General features: G+C 37.2%; 1 protein-coding gene across 1 annotated transcript in view; it reads left to right on the forward strand.

The window, feature by feature from the left end:
* Positions 1-11,586: 11,586 nt before the first annotated feature.
* CREB3L2 (cAMP responsive element binding protein 3 like 2) overlaps positions 11,587-19,912 on the forward strand; it is a 157,640-nt gene continuing 149,314 nt past the window's right edge. Inside the window, exon 1 of the mRNA XM_074267816.1 lies at positions 11,587-12,127. Within this exon, the coding sequence (XP_074123917.1) occupies positions 12,026-12,127 (102 nt within the window). The 5' untranslated portion in view covers positions 11,587-12,025. The remainder of the gene's footprint in view (positions 12,128-19,912) is intronic.

Raw genomic sequence — 19,912 nt, forward strand, 5'->3', positions numbered from 1 at the left:
CTCTATTACAAAGCCTTATTCTAGGCCTGGGGATTCAAAGATGAATAGTTTCTTCTATTTTTGTGGAGGAGAAAGGAAAAGCAATCCATGTACAGAGGAAATTAAATAGACAATATATAAAAAGTCATTTCTAGAAGACGGCCCTTGTAAGCAGAGAAGGAAGGAAAATAGGCTTTCTCTAGGACTTAGTATGTACTTTGAAAATGGCTAGGACTTCTGAGATGGAGAGATGGGAAGAAGGCCAGCTTATACAATGGTACAGAGATAGGAGATAAAATGCTTTGTATCAGCAATAGCAAAAAGAGCAATTTGGCTGAAATGGGGAAAGTAGGAAGGCTAGTATTGTGCAAGAAGTCAGGAAATATAGTGTGATAGGAAAGAAAAGGGACTGACTGGTCAGTGGGGGTTCTAATTCCTGATTGGTTTTAAACCAACTAATTATGTGGAAAAGTAGGGAAGATAGTCTCTAGACTTAGTGTTGTAGGTTGGTACAAAGTGATGATAAAAAAGTCTTCTCAATTAACTACAAAGCCAGATTTGATTACTCAGAAGATACTGAGCCAGAATGAAATGTGCATATAAAAGGGATGATCAACTTATTCTCATGCTCTCTTCCTCAGTGATTTCCAGGTAAGAAATCTGTTTTATAGGGAAGTGTGACTCCTCTATTTCATGGATTACTGCCATGTGTCTATAAGAATAGGGTGCTTTTGTTTCTTTTATGTTAATTCTTCCTCGATCTTAGGTGAATGAATATTTGTTATGAGAGTATCCAGGTGACCTGGTCTAAGTTTGGGAAATCTGGAGGTCTTGTCACAGATCCTACCAGTGATCAGAGGAAGTAGCAGTGATCACTGGTAACAGTTCTGGCAGACTTTCTTACTTACTCTAGTTGTTGGGTATAACTCTAATAGGTCTCCTCTGGTGGGACTTATGGATTTCATAAAATCACAAGATTGCTGTCTGGATTTGTCCTCCTTGAGAATGATTTTCAGTTATTTTTTGATTCTTCTGGCTATTGCTATTGGTTCTGGTAGACTCTTCTACTGACTGACATCAGTAGAAGACTGAATGGAAGCTCAAAATATATAAACTCAAAACAGGCCTAAATTTTGGAATCCATCAGGAAAGAGAGTGAAAGATGGGTGGGTCGTCTATATTGTATTTAGATCTGGCTCAGCATCTTAGTCACCTTTTTCTGGGTTGGGAGCAAATTAAAAAGATTTTCATCATCATGTAACATAATGATATTCAGCCATGCATGGTCAGAAAATGGATGTTTCCACATAGTTGACTGAACTGAAACTAGGTAGGGATTATTTATGTACCCCCAAAACTTGAAACCAGGAAGGAAATATCTACACTTGCTCTAAGGATTGAGTCTTCATTGGCCAGTTCCTCTAAAACATCCATGGTCATATGGTAAAGGCCATTAAAAGACAAAGAAATCTGTATTTGACCCTAAAGGCAAGAGGAAGTCAATGGATTTTTCTTTAGCACAGAGGTAACATGATCAGACATATTTTAGGAATATCCATTGTAGGACTATGTGAAAAATAGATCAAAGACGGGAGAGGAGAAAGGAGCCCAATGTAATGGCCACAAGACTTGTGCATAATGATGGAAATATGTTTAGAAGAATTGCACTTTTAACCTATATCAATTTCTTGCTGTCTTGGGGAAGGGGGAGGGAAGGAGGAAGGGAGAAAAATTTGGAGCACAAGGTTTTGCAAGGTGAAGGTTGAAAATTATCTTTGCACTCAGGCCAGTCCAATAGACTTGTGATGGAGAGAGCCATCTGCATCCAGAAAGAGGACTATGTGTACTGAATGTGGATCACAATCTTTCTCATTTTTCCCCCTTTTTGATCTGATTTTTCTTGTGCAGCATGATAAATGTGTAAGTATGTTTAGAAGAATTGCACATGTTTAACCTATGTTGGATTTACTTGCTGTCTAGGGGGAAGGGAGGGAGAAAAATTTGGAACACAAGATTTTGCAAGGGTGAATGTTAAAACCTATCTCTGCATATATTTTGAAAATAAAAAGCTGTTATTAAAAATTAAAAAGAAAAGCATCTTTATATTTAGAAAAATAAAATATTATTTAAAAAGTACTATGCATAAATCATAGAGCACTGTTTATGCATATTTTTGGAAGCTATTGCAAAAGTCCAGTTGAAAGGTAATGAGGACCTGAACTGGGATGCTATTCATGAAAACAAAGAGAAGGGAATGATCCAAGTTGCTTTCTGGAAGTAAAAGCAACAAGATTTGGTACAAACTGAATATAAGATGAAAGGGGGCGAGGGAAATGGAAAGACAAGGAGGGAGAATCAGGATAATATTGAGGTTGTAAACCTAGCTGACAAGAGGGATAATGGTATCCTCAATAGAAACAAGGAAGTTAAGAACAGGAAAGTTTTGAGAGGAATGGGAAGGAGAATAATTTCTTATTTGAACATATTGAGTGTAAGTGCTTAAAGAATGTATAGTTGGAAATAAATTCCCAAAAGGCAGTTGGTGATGTGATACTATATTTCTGGGGAAAGACTCAAGGTTGTATATATAGATGTAGGAGTCATTTATATAGGAATGATAAATAAACACATTAGTTTATAAGATTATCAACTCTCCCCTACCCTTAAATAATATTGAGGTAATTTGGAATATAGAATTGGAGAGAAAATGAAGCATATTTTCCATGAAAAATTTAGCAAGGTTCTTTGATAGAATATTGGAAAAGAGTCATGGAGGTAGCTTGAGAAGAGAAGCAAAAAACATGGTACCTGCCCTCAAGAAGCTTGAATTCTCATGAGGCAGACAGCATGCAAATTACTATCTATATAGAAGATCTATAAGTGTAAATTGGTGCTATTCTCAGAGAGAAATTTAGACCTTGGGAATCATCTAGTTCAGTCACAACAGTAAAATGGAAGGAAGACTACACTTAGCATCAGAAAACCTTTAGGCCAGCTTTAAACCCCCTTATAATATGTTCCTAGGTAAATCATTTAACTTCTGCAAGTCTTGATTTACTGAATTCTAGAATGGAAATTGAATTGAATTCACTAAGTAAGCCTTTATTTACAAGACATTATGCCAGGAGATAGTCAGGTAGTATTAAAAATGAAACAGCTTTTGCCTTCAAGAAGCTTACTTTCAACCGGGGGAAACAATAAATACATAAATACATTTTGGTGAGGAGTGGAGGGAGAACCATAGTAACTGGGGGCAATTAGACAGGGGGAAGGGGAAGTCAAGAAAGGCCCCTATAGGAAGTGACTTTTGAATTGAGATTTGAAGGGAATTACAGATTCCAAGAGGAAGAGAGAAAGATTGAGAATCTTCCAGACATTAGGAAAACCTATTCAAAGACAGACATGGTAAATGGAATGCTGTGTTCAGGTACAGCAAAAAAGACCAGTACAGCCTGAACACAGAGTACATGAGTAGGAGTAATGAAAAATCAATACAAAAAAGATAGGTTGGGACCAGATTATGAAAGACTTTCAATACTAATTGAAGGAGCTTCTTTTTTTGTTTTTTCCTTAGAGATAATAGAAAACCTCTGAAACTTCTCAAGTAGGAGAGGTCTATGGTCAGAACTGTGCTTTAGGACTGTCAGTTTGTCAGTCATATGGAGAAAATATTGAAGAGGAGAGAGAGTGAAGGCAGGAAAATAAAAAGCTATTATTTAAAATTATAATCAAGAGATTATAATCTATTGGTTCTGGGGGAAAGGACAATTTGTCAATAGTGGTCAACAGCAGGCTCTACACTACAGCTAGTAGTAGACTCCTAGCTCATTGTACTGTCTACTCCACCACAGAAAGTTACCTATGAGGCCAAATATTTAGACCTACAAGAATATTAGATTTGTATGAAATAGAGAGATAAGGTGAAGAACTTATAGGAATGTATGAATTCTTTTTCTGTATTTTATTTTCATTATTTCTGTGTTTCCCCTATGACCTGTATAATATGTGCAGGCTCATATTTACTTGAGCCTATACTATATACATATTTACTTAACCTGAGCTGATGACATTTATCAGTATTTGACATTTATCAATATTTAGTCTATTATCTTGACCACTATCTGCTTGATTAAGCCTGAAGGCCTGATTTTCTGTTTCCTAAAAATCAGGAGATTTTGGGGAAACAGAAACCTTCCATTCCAATCTCTCTGAATAGCAATAACTAATTATATGCCTCCTCTTCCCCTTCTCAATGCTCTCTTACTTGTGATGTAATCTTTTGTATAAAAGCTATGTATCTTTGCTACTTCTTTAGCCCTCCTACCACAAGCTTTCTCTTTCTTATCTCATGATAGGTTGGCTCATCCTCTGGAGGTTTTAATAAACAACTTTTCTGCTTTCTACTGAGTGATCTCCAAGTAATCATTTTGGGTAAGGGTCTTCTACATCACTCATAGATTTAAGGATAGTTATTTGGATCCAAAACACAACAATTCAGAATACACATAGATTATATTATATTATATATTATATTATAATTGTTATTTATTATGTGTAAATAAGAATGGCTCTTTTCTAATCATTCAGTGATGTAACTAGAAATTAGTTTTCAATGGTTTGTAAATGTGATATGTAAGATGCAAAAGTTCTTTTAGAATAGGAAAAATGTTACATGTGGTAAGAGAAATGACAGAAAGGAAGGCTAGCCTGAGTAAGGCTTTTAAGATGTGAGGGAGTGGACATACTTAAAAAAAAAGCCCACAATGATAAGAACTTTCTCAGAGGAAGGAATGAAGATAAAGACCTAAAGAAAATTGTTATTTCTATCTACAGAAATTAATGAAGAATATAATTTCAATATTTGTTCAAGGTTTAATCATTTTTATCAGTGTAGGCAGTGGTGGCCCATAAAAAATAATGACCCCAAACAAAAAACAATTAATAATAATTGGAGAGATGTTCTTTGGAGTTGAAGTGAAGAAAGACCTTAGAGACAATGGATTCCAGTTACTTCGTTTTCTAAATAAAAAAACTGAGGCCCAGAAAATGTTTTTTTTTTTTTTTTTTTTTTTTTTAATAGTTTTTATTTACCAGATATATGCATGGGTAATTTTACAGCATTGACAATTGTCAAACCTTTTGTTCTAATTTTTCCCCTCCTTCCCCACCCCACCCCAAGATGGCAGGTTGACTAATACATGTTAAATATGTTAAAGTATAAATTAAATAAAATAAATTAAAGTATAAATATGTATACATGTCCAAACAGTTGTTTTGTACAACTGTACAAAAAGAATCAGACTTTGAAATAATATACAGTTAGCCTGTGAGGGAAATCAAAAATGCAGGCAGACAAAAATAGAGGGATTGGGAATTCTATGTAATGGTTCATAGTCATCTCCCAGTTCTTTTGCGGTGTAGCTGGTTCAGTTCATTACTGCTCTATTGGAACTGATTTGGTTCATCTCATTGTTGGAGAGGGCCATGTCCATCAGAATTGATCATCATATAGTATTGTTGTTGAAGTATATAATGATCTCCTGCTCCTGCTCATTTCACTCAGCATCAGTTCATGTAAGTTTCTCCAGGCCTTTCTGAAACCATCCTATTAGTCATTTCTTACAGAACAATAATATTCCATAATATTCATATACCACAGTTTATTCAGCCATTTTCCATTTGATGGAGGCCCAGAAAATGTTAACTGATTTTCTGAGGATTATGCAACCAGTGAAGATCTAAGTTGGAATTCGAATAAAAGTCTTTCTGATTTCAAGTCCAGTATCTTATACACTATGCCAGTTTATCATGAGGCAATTCCTAGAGCAAGAACAGGCACAGAAAATTATGTAGAAATAAATGCTAAAAATAGAAAGGCGGAGGTAGAAATTAGAGAAATTAGAAATGGACAATTGGGTGGTACAATGGATAGAGTGCTGGGCCTGGAGTCAGGAAAATTCACCTTCCTGAATTCAAACCTGGGCTCTGGCCTCAGACACTTACCAGATATGTGACCCAGGAAGGTAAGTCACTCTGTTTGCCTCTGTTTCCGCATCTGTAAAATGAACTGAAGAAGGAAATGGGTAACCACTCCAGTATTATTACCAAGAAAACCCCAAAGGGTCTCACAAAGATGATTGAACCCAATATGACTGAAAAACAAGTAAGTCAGTAAATAAAGCAAATTATTTTCTAATGGAGAAAAGAACCATTAAAGAAGGTGCCAAACTCTGCATGATTTATTTCCCAGGGAACTTAAAAACTGGCTCATGTGATTGCTGAGCTTCTGTAGTGACACTGAAATATAGTTGAATTCTAATCAAATTCTAATGAGAGACAACATTCAAGATCTATACAGTGTAGATGGATACTATTCTCAGAGGGAAGGCACTAAAAGCATTCATTTATAGAAATTTATAGAAATCTTCTAATTCAGTCACAACAATAAAATGGAAGGAGCACTAGACTTACCAATAGAAAACCTGGATATTACCCTGGTTTTACTCCTTTATTATGTGACCCTTGGTAAATCTTTATTTACTCAATTCTAGAATGAAAATTTAATTAAATTCACTAAGCATGAGGCTGGAAGCAATTGCCCCCTATTCTCAGAAAACAGAAGGGCATGGACCCTTTACAATAAACTGCCTTTACATTGATTCCTTCTATATCATGAGATAATGGATAAAGAGCTGGAAGGGTTCAAATCCTTCCTCTGATCCATGTGATCATGTACTGAAACTTTGAATTCCTCAGACAATTTTCTAATTGCTCATATCTATCAGCAGAGGGAGTTTTCTACATTGATGAAATAGTTCTGGACCAAAACAAAAAGATAATTAAAAGTATAGTTAGAAAGGAAAGCTATTAACATTAAAAGACAGCATGATTTCATCAGGAATAGTTCATGCTAGACTAACTTAATTTCCTATTTGACAGGGTTGCTATACTGGTAACTTAGAATGATGTTATGAATATAATATAGCCGATGTTAGCAAGTATTTGACAAAGTGTTAGCAAAGAAATATGAACTAGAAAAAATAGAGTTAAGTGGGTTTAGACTTGGTTGAATGACCAAATGCCAACAATAGTTGTTATTTTTGTATCTACGATATAATTATCAAGTATAATAGATAATTGTTGTCTGCTTAGAGATAGGTCTCTAAGTAATTTCCCAGGAATTTCTGTGACTCTCTGGTCACCAAATTTAATCAATGACTTGACTGAAGGCATAGATAGATGTCATGCATATCAAATTTATGGATAATGCAAAGCTTGGAGAACAGCTAGCACATTGGGTGACAATGAATATTTAAGATGATATGACCAGTTTCAAATAATGGGCCAAATAAAATAAAGTAAAATTTAAAAAATCTTTTGTTTTGGGTCAAGAACAGGATATAGGAGGCATGGTAGAGAATAGTTTCTATGAAAAAAATCAGAAAGTTTTAGTGGACTGTTCAAATATTAATCAATAGTATGATGTGATGGGCAAAAAATTCTAACAAAACTTTTAAGCTGCATTGAAAATCATGGTATCCACAACAAGGGAGGCATCAGTTCTTCATCATTTTGTCCTGGTCAGGTTATATCTGGAATACTATGATGCATTCTGGATTTCAAGGAAAAACAATAAGGAGCAAAAGTGTTCAGAGAAGGGGCCCAAGAGAATAAAAGGACTAACAATTACCATGTTATTTTACACAATTTGATAAAAAGAACTGCATATATTTATCTTGGAGAAGAGAAAACTTAGGGAAAATATAACTGCTGTCTTCAAGTACTTCAATGCTAAGACTTTAGAAAAGGGTTTTAGGTGTTTCAGGGCATAGAGTACCAGGTATGGAATCAGGAAAACCTGAAATAAAATCTGGCCTGGACAAGTCACTTTACCTTGTCTCTCTCAGTTTTCTCATCTACAAAATGAGTTGGAGAAAGATGCACTCCTGCATCTTTACCAGGGAAACCTCAAATGGTGCCACAGAGCGTCAGACATGACTGAACTAGGGATCCAGGAGACAGAGCTAGGCACAATAAGTAGAAGTCTATGGGAGGTAAACAAGCTTTAGGTAAAGAAGAACTTCCAAACAATTCTTGGCTATTCCAAATCTTGGCTCCAAATACTAAAGATGAAACATTCTTCCCTCCTTGGAGACAGAAGTGATATACTTTATGTACTGCAACACTGCATGTACTTTCAGCCTAGCTTGTTGGTCCAGTTCATTTTGCTTTTTTTGTTACAAGGAAACATTTTTATAAGAATAAGAGAAGTGGTGAAAAGTAGCAATGGAATAAAAAAAAAAAAGACATTTAGAAAAAGATTTTGGAAAATGATTCAAGTAATCCAGAATCAATCAACGAAGTATTTATTATATGATATAGTATATGCTGACATAGTACCCACAAAGATAAAAATAAAACTGTCTCTGCCTTCAAGAAGCTTACATCCCATCAAAAAAAGAAGTGGGGCTACTTGGTAGATAGTGAATTCCACTATAATGAGACTTCTGAAATTGTATGTTTGATTGTTGAAGATGTGGTGGGGGTTGGGGGGTGGCCAAGTATTGGCTAGAGAAAATGACTTCTGAGGCACTTCTAACTCAGATTCTGTAATTCTCTGATTTTAGGACCCTAAATAATTGGAAGAGCAGAAGTTTTCCTAGACTGGTAGTATTATTCCTGAGATCTAGAAGACCTTTTAGAACTGAGGTTTGGTACAAATTTTGGATGCTTTTTAGTTGACCTTTGGGAGAAAACTTTTATTAAGCTAACCATTTCTTAGGGTAGGATAACCATGATATTCAAAAGGTAAGAGTAGAGAGAAACTGATGTAGGTAGTATATATTTCAGACTATTATCAGGGAAACATGGCTACATCTCCCCCTAAGGAAGACAGGCATACCAACAAGCAGTTAGGGTATCTTTTTTCCTAATGCTATTGGATCAAGCCTTTGGTTGTATTTTCCTCACTCTTAAATGCCAATGAGTAGCACCCAGTTCTATTTAACCACTTAATGTAAATTAACTTATATAAAAAATATATTTATTCAAAGATGTAGCAGGAATAAAAGTACAAATATTTCCTTCAGCACTTCAGGACATATTCTCTCTTACATTAATCTCCATCTGTGGGGAAGAAAGATTCAGACTTAGCATAGTTTCTAAAAAACATTCATCTCATCAAGTTCACACTCAGTTGTGACATTCATGCCAGATGACTCTTCATCTTAGCTACTTCTGGATTGGGTCCCAAAGGTCATTCTTCTCTGCTTCAAAAAGCAGGGATTAATGTGGAGTTGAATATGAAACTGGGAACCAGACTCTGGGAAGCCCCTAAGCCTGGGTCACTTTCTTGATCTTTTGAAAACACAGGTCTGGAATATCAATCCCTTCATCTAAAATGGAGAATAACAAGTTTTGAGACAAAAGACTAAGATCTATTTCATGAAGCCACACATCAGGCTTGGTGAGAAGGGCTTAAGGCCTCTTCCCTTAAAATACTAACTCTCACTAAATATCACTGAAGAATCAGATAAAGAGAGAGCAGTTAAAAAGACCAAAGCTCTCACGGCTAGCACATTTGGAAGGCAACTGCAGTTCCAACTCCAGCCATGACACTGAACAAAAAGGCTTCTCTTCTCTACTTGGTTAGCAGACCAGAGTCAATTACAAAACATCAACACGTTCTCAAGTCTTTCAGTGGCACTTACAGTATGAATCTTTAGGACATTCCTAGAAGCAGGCTCCCCAGCTTCACCCAAGAAGGGAACAGATTTCAGTCAGCAACTGTTACAATGATACCACTAACCACTGATTAAATGATTAGTTCCACATCCTGCTGAGAAGCTTGATTAGAGCAGAGATTATGGGTACCCAAAGCAGAAGTATGCCATAAAAAAACAGAAAAATAACTGGTTTTGGGGGGAGAACTCAAAAGAGCATTGTTCTGATAGAGTAAGACTTTCTCCAAGCTGAAGCAAAAATGTAACAGCCAGATAAACTGCTGAAATATGGTTTTACAACTATTTTATACCAGGGTTCTTGGCATTCTCACACACTGTGGAAAGGTAAGAAAGATCAGATAAGCCACTTAACAATCCCTGGGAACTTGTTTACCTGTAAAATAAAAGAGATGTTTTAGAAGGCCTCTAAAGTGCCTTCTAACTCTCAATGTGTGAGCTTTTGAAGAAAAGAAGGAAGCATCTATTAAGTACCAACTTTGTGCCAGGCAATGTACTAAGGCCTTTACAAACATTACCTCATTTCATCCTCATAAATCTGGGAGGTAGGTGCTGTTGGAATAGCAGGTTAGAAGATTTGTCCAGGGTCACGCAGTTAGTAAATGTGGATTTGAAGTCAGGCCTCCCTGACTCTAGGCCCACTACTAATATCCATTAGTTAGCTCTTTGATCTGCAATGATGAACCTGAAACCAAAAGGACTTATTGTTGGAAGGTGGTCTAAAATCAATCAACATCAAGCATTTGTCAAACGCCCATTAGGTACAAGGTATAGCACTAAGTGCTGGGGAAACAAAGAAATAAAGAAAACTTCCTTTAAAAAACTTTCATTCAAATAAGAGAGATAACAGAGCTACATACATAAGATACATACACAGTAGATATAAGATAACATTAGTGGAAAAGACATCAGCAGTTGTGGATGGTAAAAACTTAATAAATGCTCGCTCTCTTTCATTCCACCTCTGCTCCATCCATCCATCTTTAATTAGATGGGACCTACAGTAGAACGGACCTATAATGTGATTTCTTCTCCTACTCTTATGAATTTTCCATAATCTAATTTGCATGCATTTATCCACAAACTCTTTTAATAACTTCTGCAGGATGGAATCTAAGCTCTTTGAGGGCATGTAGTCCCGGCCTTATTAATTGCTCCCATTCCAGCTGGTATTGAATCAATGGAACAAGGAAAGTCCTGGAAGGGACTGGAAGAAACGGTTAAGGAGAGAACTTGGAGGATGGTGTTCACAATAAATTGAAATACATTGTGGCTATTATCTAATTTGTGGTAACAAATCACAAGTTATTATTGTTTAAATTTACATTTTAAAACAAAATAATAAAAAACATTTTAGGTAAATATTTAACAAATTTTTAAAAATTAACATTGAAATAAACGAGTTAAAGGCAGCCAAAACCCTTAGGAAACTATAACATATCACGGTATAAAAATCAGGACGACTAAAGTAGTCTCGGCTCTAGCTCGGTTTTCCCTAACTGGATGAGGCTAATACGAGCGGAAGCAAGCTCGCCCCCGTTCTTTAAAAAAAAAAAGGATTCTTGTCCCTATTTCATTGGCCGTTGTCTCAAAGTTTCCCACTCTCCAGTGGTTTTCTTTCCTGCCTGTTACTCCAGGCTCGTGTTATTTCATTGGCCCCCAATGCAAAGCTCCACCCCTCATCTGGGACTCCAGGAGGAGGAGTTCCCTCGTGACGTCAAACAGGGAATTCCCTCCCACATTCCTGAATCGGGACGGTGTAGCGTCCTCACTCCCCGCCCATATAGGCGGGACGAGGAGAAGAAGCGGGCCACCTATTGGTTTAGGTCTATGAAGCTATACTTCGATTGGTTTTCCTCTCTAGGAGGAGGCGGAGAATTCAGCCGAGGCTTGAGGCTGAAGCAAAGCAGAGTAAGGAGTGAATTTCGAGTTTGGACCAGCTGTGGAAAAGTTGAGGAGATGAGGATGTTGCGAAACATAGAGGGAAGTCTCTTGGGATGAGACGCCCCCTCCTCACTGCACTTCGGGTGGGCGCCCCCATTAGGCCCCCCATCCTGCGCTCTGGGTCCGAGCTGTCCGTCTCCTTGCCTGCCTCAGCCCGCTCCCAGCCGCTTTCCTTTTTCGAGTGACCCCGGAGGGAAGTTTTCCTTCCCCTCCCGCTGGAGGAGAGGGTGCTTCTTCAAGAATTAAAGCCCTGATTCCCATTCAGGACCCGGTCTCCTCGGTGCCCGTCTGCTCCAGCTGTGCCGGGTCTCCCCACCGCCTTCCTCGGCGCAGCCCGGGCTCAGCTGGCTCCCCGGCCCACCATGGAGGTGCTGGAGAGCGGCGAGCAGAACCTGTTGCATTGGGATCGCAAGCTCAGCGAGCTGTCAGAGCCCGTGGACTCCGACAACCTGATGTACAACACGGTGAGGAGGCGGGCAAAGGGTCCCCTGGGCGCCCACGGGACCAGCAGCTCCGGGAGGGCGGGGGCGGGGAAGGAACAGCTGGAAGCAGGCTAGACGTAACTGGGCACGGGGGCACTGTTAGAGGAGAACCCGGGGCGAGGGGTAATGCTATTTATTTAAGTACAATAAGGGAAGCTGGCCCGTGCAATCACCGCACTCTGTTTTTTCCTTCTCAAACCATTTTCACATCTGGAATCTCACTTTCCTGCTCTCGAAAGCCCCTCAGAGGCAGGGGTAGTCCAGTAATACCGGAACTTTAATGAATGTTGGTGACAGGGTAACAAAAGACACAAACCATACATTTATCCAAACCAACGACTGCTTGAAGAGGAAAAAATAGTCCCGTTCCGCCATTTCTTTTCTTCTTATTCTCCCTGCCTCCTTTTAACGTAATTGACTGCGGTGTTTAAAGAGCCGGGATAAGTTTGAGGGCGAGGCTATCCTCCTTTTGGCCCAGAAAACGACTTCTTGCCCACAGAGCCAAAGTGTGGAAAACCTGAGGCAGCCGGAGAGTCCGGGATTGCGTCCCCCAAGATTTCACCCGGCCTTTTACCCCGGGGAGTTTGGGGACGCTTTTAGGGATTGTCATTAGAGGTGGATTTTGTTCTGAAATTTACGAAACGAGACTGAGCAGCTTGAAGAGAGAAGGACACTGTACCTGTGATCTCTTTGTTTCTCTCCTGGTAAATACACAAGTTTGTAATCCAAGGGGAGGGGAAAATAATAAGACACCAATAAGAAAATAAAAGACTTGGGCCACTTCCCCTTCATGGTTCTTTTAACAGGATCAGTGCCAAGATATTTGAAACTTTTTTTGCTAAATGACTCCACGGGCTCCACCTCCTTTGGGTCTCTGCCTCTATCTTAAGTTTCTTAGGAAAAAAGGATGAGGCCCTTCCAGTAGTTCTTTCCGAAAGACTTTGTGGTAGATGAGTAAAGCCCTGTCTGAAAACCGTGCAGATCTGAGTCTCCACAGGAGAGACATTTGGGATGAGGTGGTAACCAGATGTGTTAGTGTATTCTGCTGAAGACCACTTGAGCTGTCTTTGTTTTTGCTTTTCTATGCACTTGTGTTCTAATTTACATTGTCCTTGCTAGTGTTGCTGCATTTTCTATACTAATTTACAGTAAACATTGTCTGATTTTTGTATTCTGAGGCCTTAGCACAATATTGGGTAAATTTTTCAGAATGAATGAATTTGGATAGATAGTTCATTACTTATACATGCAGTGGTCCTCAAACTTTTTAAATAGAGGCCAGTTCACTGTCCCTCAGACTGTGGGAGGGCTGGACTATAGTAAAATCAAAATCTCACACTGTCTCCGCCCCTCAGCCCATTTGCCATAACCCAGCAGGCATATAAACGTCCTCAGCGGCCACATGAGCAGTTTGAGAAGCCCTGGTCCAGGGTATGATACACACACATAATGTTAATACACAAGATATATACATACACTTGATATGATATATATCATAATTAAAGTTTGTGTGAATATATGTACACATATACATACAAATATGATATTCATATATGCATTTATATATAGACACAAACTATATATACACATGTGATATATAACATATTCACAGGATACATATATAGATACAAACTATATATACACATGTGATATATAACATATTCACAGGATACATATATAGATACAAACTACATATACACATGTGATATATAACATATTCACAGGATACATATATAGATACAAACTATATATACACATGTGATATATAACACATTCACAGGATACATATATAGATACAAACTACATATACACATGTGATATATAACATATTCACAGGATACATATATAGATACAAACTACATATACACATGTGATATATAACATATTCACAGGATACATATATAGATACAAACTATATATACACATGTGATATATAACACATTCACAGGATACATATATAGATACAAACTATATATACACATGTGATATATAACATATTCACAGGATACATATATAGATACAAACTACATATACACATGTGATATATAACATATTCACAGGATACATATATAGATACAAACTATATATACACATGTGATATATAACATATTCACAGGATACATATATAGATACAAACTACATATACACATGTGATATATAACATATTCACAGGATACATATATAGATACAAACTATATATACACATGTGATATATAACACATTCACAGGATACATATATAGATACAAACTACATATACACATGTGATATATAACATATTCACAGGATACATATATAGATACAAACTACATATACACATGTGATATATTACATATTCACAGGATACATATATGGATACAAACTACATATACACATGTGAGATATAACATATTCACAGGATACATATATACATATGTGATATATAATATATTCACAGGATACATATATAGATACAAACTATATATACACATGTGATATATAACATATTCACAGGATACATATATACATATGTGATATATAATATATTCACAGGATACATATATAGATACAAACTATATATACACATGTGATATATAATATATTCACAGATACATATATAGATACACAATATATTTTTTTAAAGCTTTTACATTGTAACACTTTAAATTTCATGGAATCCTTTGTATACATTAAATCATTTAATCCTCACAACTTTTTTGAGGGTGGGCTCTATTATCATCTCTACATTATAAATGAAAAAAATGAGGCTCCAAGAGTTGAGTGATGCAGCAGAAAAATACAGAACTAGGAGACCAGGAAGTCCTGAGTTCAAATCTGCCTTAGATACGTAGCTGAACAAGTCATTTAATCCTGTTTACCTCAGTTTCCTCATCTATAAAACAAGGGACACATCTAGTTAGTGTTGAAGGTAGTATTAAAACCCAGGTCTTCCTAACTTCAAATCCATTTCTCTGTGAGTACTGTTACCTCACAAGGTATTAGTGAAAGTGTAAATAGTTTTAAGAAGGACTTCATTGTTGGTTGCTGGTGGTGGCTGGGGAATATTTTGAATGGTCTTTTGTTTCACCTCTAAATGTTGCATGCTAAATTGTCTGGGATATGTGGAAATCCCAATGGTTGGAAGTTTTGGAAAACTTTATTAAATCAGTATTTTGTTGCCTCAGAATTTGTTTCTCTTAAGTTTAGGAATGAGGTAAATTGGGTAAGGAAATATGAAGTAAAGGCAGTTTTACTTTCTGTAGCCCTGTGGGATGAGAATTGGGGTTGGGGAGAAGTAAGTACCATTTGTCTTCCCCCCCCCCCCAATATCTTGAAGAATTCCTGACTTGATCACCTTCTAGAAACCCTGGAAGCATTAAAGTATGGATGCTGATGTTATGACTAGTAATATGCACGTACTTGCTAGTAATTAATGAATTAATTGAATCTGTGAAGGCTGATGCTGTTTTCCTAGTTCCTAATAACATGCCAGTACTAGTCTTCCCATCTCATTTTTACAGAACAGGACACTGAGCCTCAGAAGGAAAATTATTTGGCCCATGGTTGCCCAGGAAGTCAGTGGCAGAGCTGTAGTGTAAAAAAGAGAGAGAGAGAGAAAGAGAGATTCTAAAGCATCAGAATGTGAAATCAAGAATGATTCTCTATGGAATAAAATAGTTGAGTGATGCAGTCACTAAAGTGCAGGACTAGGAGATAGAAAGTCCTGAGTTCAAATATGGCTTCAGACACGTGCTAACTGTGTGAACCTGGGCAAGTCACTTAACCTTGTTTATCTCAGTTTTCTCATCTGCAAAATGAGCTAGAGAAGGAAATGACAAACCACTCCAGTATCTTTGTCAAGAAAACCCCAAATGGAGTCCTGAAGAGTTGGACAACACTGAGCAACAAACTATTATTAATAAACTCAAGTGTAATTTATCCTTTGTAAGACTCAACACATAGTGTTAAGTTGTGCATATACAACACAGGGGCAGGAGCAATCCAAGGCAAATTTGGAAGTGGGGTGGGGGAGGTATTATGGGGAAAACCTGGCTATATGCTGCTACATACCAGTGAGGTATTCACAAGACACTCACATATTCTGACACACTGAAAACATTGCCCTTGTTTACTAAAATATCTAGGCTTTCTGCTTCTGGATCAAATGACAAGGCCTGGGGCAGTTAGCTGAAGTCACAAGCATGCACACCATGCTGGGCAAGAATGACTTGTTCTGCTCTTCATTCAAAGCATCAAGGAGGGCTGATGATCATTTGTCAGAGAAGGTATTTTTAAATGGCAGGTGGTTCTTCAAATATTGATGAGGCCAGATGTGCCTTTCTTTTTGGGGGCTCTTGGACCTTTACTGGGGCTTGCACTTTACACAATAATTACTCTCCCTTGGGCAAATAACTTTAGATCTTCAGGTGAGTATTTGGTCACTGTGACTAGTGGCCTCCTCAAAACAATTCAGGTATGCCCTTTTGGGAAAAAGTGAAAGTAAGTTTGCTACTAGAGCACCTATACTCTTCTGTAGGTGAAGCCACTGTAAAGTCAGAACCAAAAGAAAAAAAATCATTCTCAATTTTTTGGTCAGGAGAGGGAGAAATATGATTCTGTTTCTTCACCTATCTTGGCTATTGTGTGTTCTCTGTGACTACATAGAGACCTGTGAGATTTCAGTCTTCTCAGTCACTCTTTGTTTCTGTAATTGTGAAGTAAATGATGAATTGTTATTCTCTTTTGGGAAAATTGAGGTACAAAGGAATTTTATCCTTGATGATAGGAACCCATGCTTTTGTTTTTGCTAATTCAGTTTTCTCTCTCCTGTGGTGCCTAGAATAAGGTTGGATACATAGTGATGCTAGAGAAATGTTTTTTGAAATAATTGCAAAGATTTGTCAATCCCTGAGTGTTACTGGTAGGAACTAACTGAGCCAATCAATAAATATTTATTAAGTATCTACTTTGTGCTGAGCATAATGCAAAGTCCTAAGAATATGAAGAAAAGCAAAACTACCACCACCGCCATCACCAAACTGTCCCTGCTCTCCAACAAATCTTGATCTAATGGGAGACTCTGCATGCAAATCACTGTGTACAAATAAGATCATTTGGAGATAATCAAGGGGAAGGTACCATATATTAAGGGGATCTACCTCTTGTAGAAGGTAGGATTTTAGCTGGGTCTTGAAGGAAGTGTTGATCATGGTTTTTAATCTTTTCTGGTTTGTATCATAGAGGCCTTTGGCTGTCTGATAGAGCCTATCCCTTCTCAGAATATCTTTAAATGCATAAGATAAAAAAGATTAAAAAATAGATTTACAAAGAAAACCAATTAGATTGTAATATAGTTATCAAAATATTAAGAAAAATAAGTTCATGGAGCCTGGTTTAAGAACTCCTGACCTAAGTGGTCTTTTATGAATCTTTTTTTTACATTCTTTTAAAAAAATTCAATAGTATTTTATTTTCCCAATTACATGTAAAAATATTTTTCAACATTCATTTTTGTGAGATTTTGAGTTCCAATTTTTTTCTCTCCCTTATCTTTTCCCTCCCCAAGACAACAAGCAATCTGATATAGATTACAAATGTGCCATTATTTAAAATATATTTCCATATTAGTCATTTTGTGAAAGAAAAATCAGAACAAAAGGGAAAAATCATAGAAAGAAAAAGCAAAGAAAACGGTGAAAATACTATGCTTCAATCCACATTCAGTCTCTATAGTTGTTTCTCTGGATGCACTTTCCCTCCCATGTTTATTGGAATTTTGGATACATATATTGCTGAGAAGATCCAAGTCTATCATAGTTGATCATCATATAATCTTGCTGTTACTATGTAGAGTGTTCTCCTGGGTAATTTTTTAAAAATGTGGTGTTGGAGGCAGCATGGTGGTGCAGTGGATAGAGTACCAACCCTGAAGTCAGGAGGACCTGAGTTCAAATCTGGTCTTAGACATTTAGCACTTCTTAGTTGTGTGACTCTAGGCAAGTCACTTAACCCCAATTGCCTCAGGGTAAAAAATGTGGTCTTGTAGATAGCTATGGTTAGTTTGAAATGTGGTTGGGAAAGCTAAGTACAATCATATCTTTCTTATTTGGGCTTGATTAGGAACAGCAATCCTCATCTTGACTTCTCTCCTTCACACTTGGCAGGTGACTTTGTTTCTTGCAATATTGAGATCATAACTATTCAGTACCTGCTTCCTCATCCACCCCAATCTATCTCAGAATCTCTCCCCATCTTGTGTTATCTGGGACCTTGCTCCCTAAACAATCTAACATAGGTGGTATCTTCCCAATTTCTCTATTTTCTGTAGTCTTTTACTCTTTAATGCTTCCGTCTCCCTTATCTAAGCAGATACATTGGACCCCATTTTCTTGAAAACAAAACCAAACCTTTGCCTTAACTTGGCTATCTCAAAGTATTCATCTTCCTTTCACTGTCAAACTCATAGAACCAAAGTCTACACCTATTGTCTCCATTTCCTTATCACCCATTCTCTCATTAATTAATCCTCAGCCTTTGAGCCCCATTACACATGAAATTGCGCTGTCAGAGGTCACTAGGAACTTCCTAATAAGCAGATATAAAAGGTCTTTCCTTGTCTTATTTTGACCTTTCTGCAACTGTTGACTTTGATCACCTTTTTTTTTTTTTTTTTTTTTTTTTAAATTCTTTCTCCTTGACCTCTGTGATTTTTCACCTTTAGTATTTCTTCTCTTCCTTTCTTGGTTCATTTTTTTAGCTTTCTAAACGTAGTTGTATTTTTCACCCTTGGTTCTCCTTTCCTTGTTCAACACTTAACTCCTTTGAGGAACTCATTGGTTTTTTTTTGAGACTGCCACTGTTACCACCATGCAGATGAATTTGAAACCTAGAGATCCCTTCAACTCAACAAGAAGGCCTTCTGTAATAGATCTGGAATGGAAGCAGCCACACCATCTCTCCCCCTCTCCTTCTCTTTCTCAAGCTAAGCAAACCTTGAATTTGTCAGGCTTATTCATGTGACTAATAAAAGCTAAAGAAACTTTGAGCCGTCTTTATCTCAGAGAATGTGACTCACTCTGGGCCTGTTAACACTCAGAAAGCTCCCTACTTAGTGCTTTGGTATTCTGGAGCTTCAGAGTGTTTTAGCTAAGGTTTTACTGATTGTCCAGCTTGGCAGAGTCAGAGACCCCACTCTTTAACCAAAAAGAGCCTGTTTAGTTTTGCTGGTGCTTTCTCTCTGCTTTGGCTAAATTTTGGTTTAAACTTTATGTAGAGTTTATATAACTTCAAGAATTATTTAACGTGCCTATCCCCAAGAATTACATTTCCATATAATCTCAGGTGAACCAAACTTTTGAGTTATCTGACATCTGGTATGTGTAATGTTTCTTGGACAATTTTGTTTATCCAGACTCTCTAACATATTATCTTTTTATAGATAAAGGTGCTGCACTTATTAGTAGTGGGAGACAACTCTTGAAAACCCTTTTTTCCAAGATGTGGAATGACTTAATCTAAGCTAATCATATTTTTTTTTTGCTTCCCTCCCCTGGTCATAAGTATAAACTGTAGCCTTTAAAATGGATGATTTTATTTTTGGTTTGGTTTTGTCCTGTGTGAAGGAAATTGACGCCTAAAGGTATCATATCAAATCTCTTAGTTGGAAGGGATCTCAGAGTCCATACATATTCCTGCTTACTCCTGAAGAGCTTCCTCTCACATTCTGGACAAATACTTGCCCAGTCTTTACTTAAAAAATATATGATGATGCTGAACTTTTTGGATTTTTT

The sequence above is a fragment of the Sminthopsis crassicaudata genome, chromosome 5 (assembly GCF_048593235.1).
Source record: "Sminthopsis crassicaudata isolate SCR6 chromosome 5, ASM4859323v1, whole genome shotgun sequence".
Taxonomy (NCBI): domain Eukaryota; kingdom Metazoa; phylum Chordata; class Mammalia; order Dasyuromorphia; family Dasyuridae; genus Sminthopsis; species Sminthopsis crassicaudata.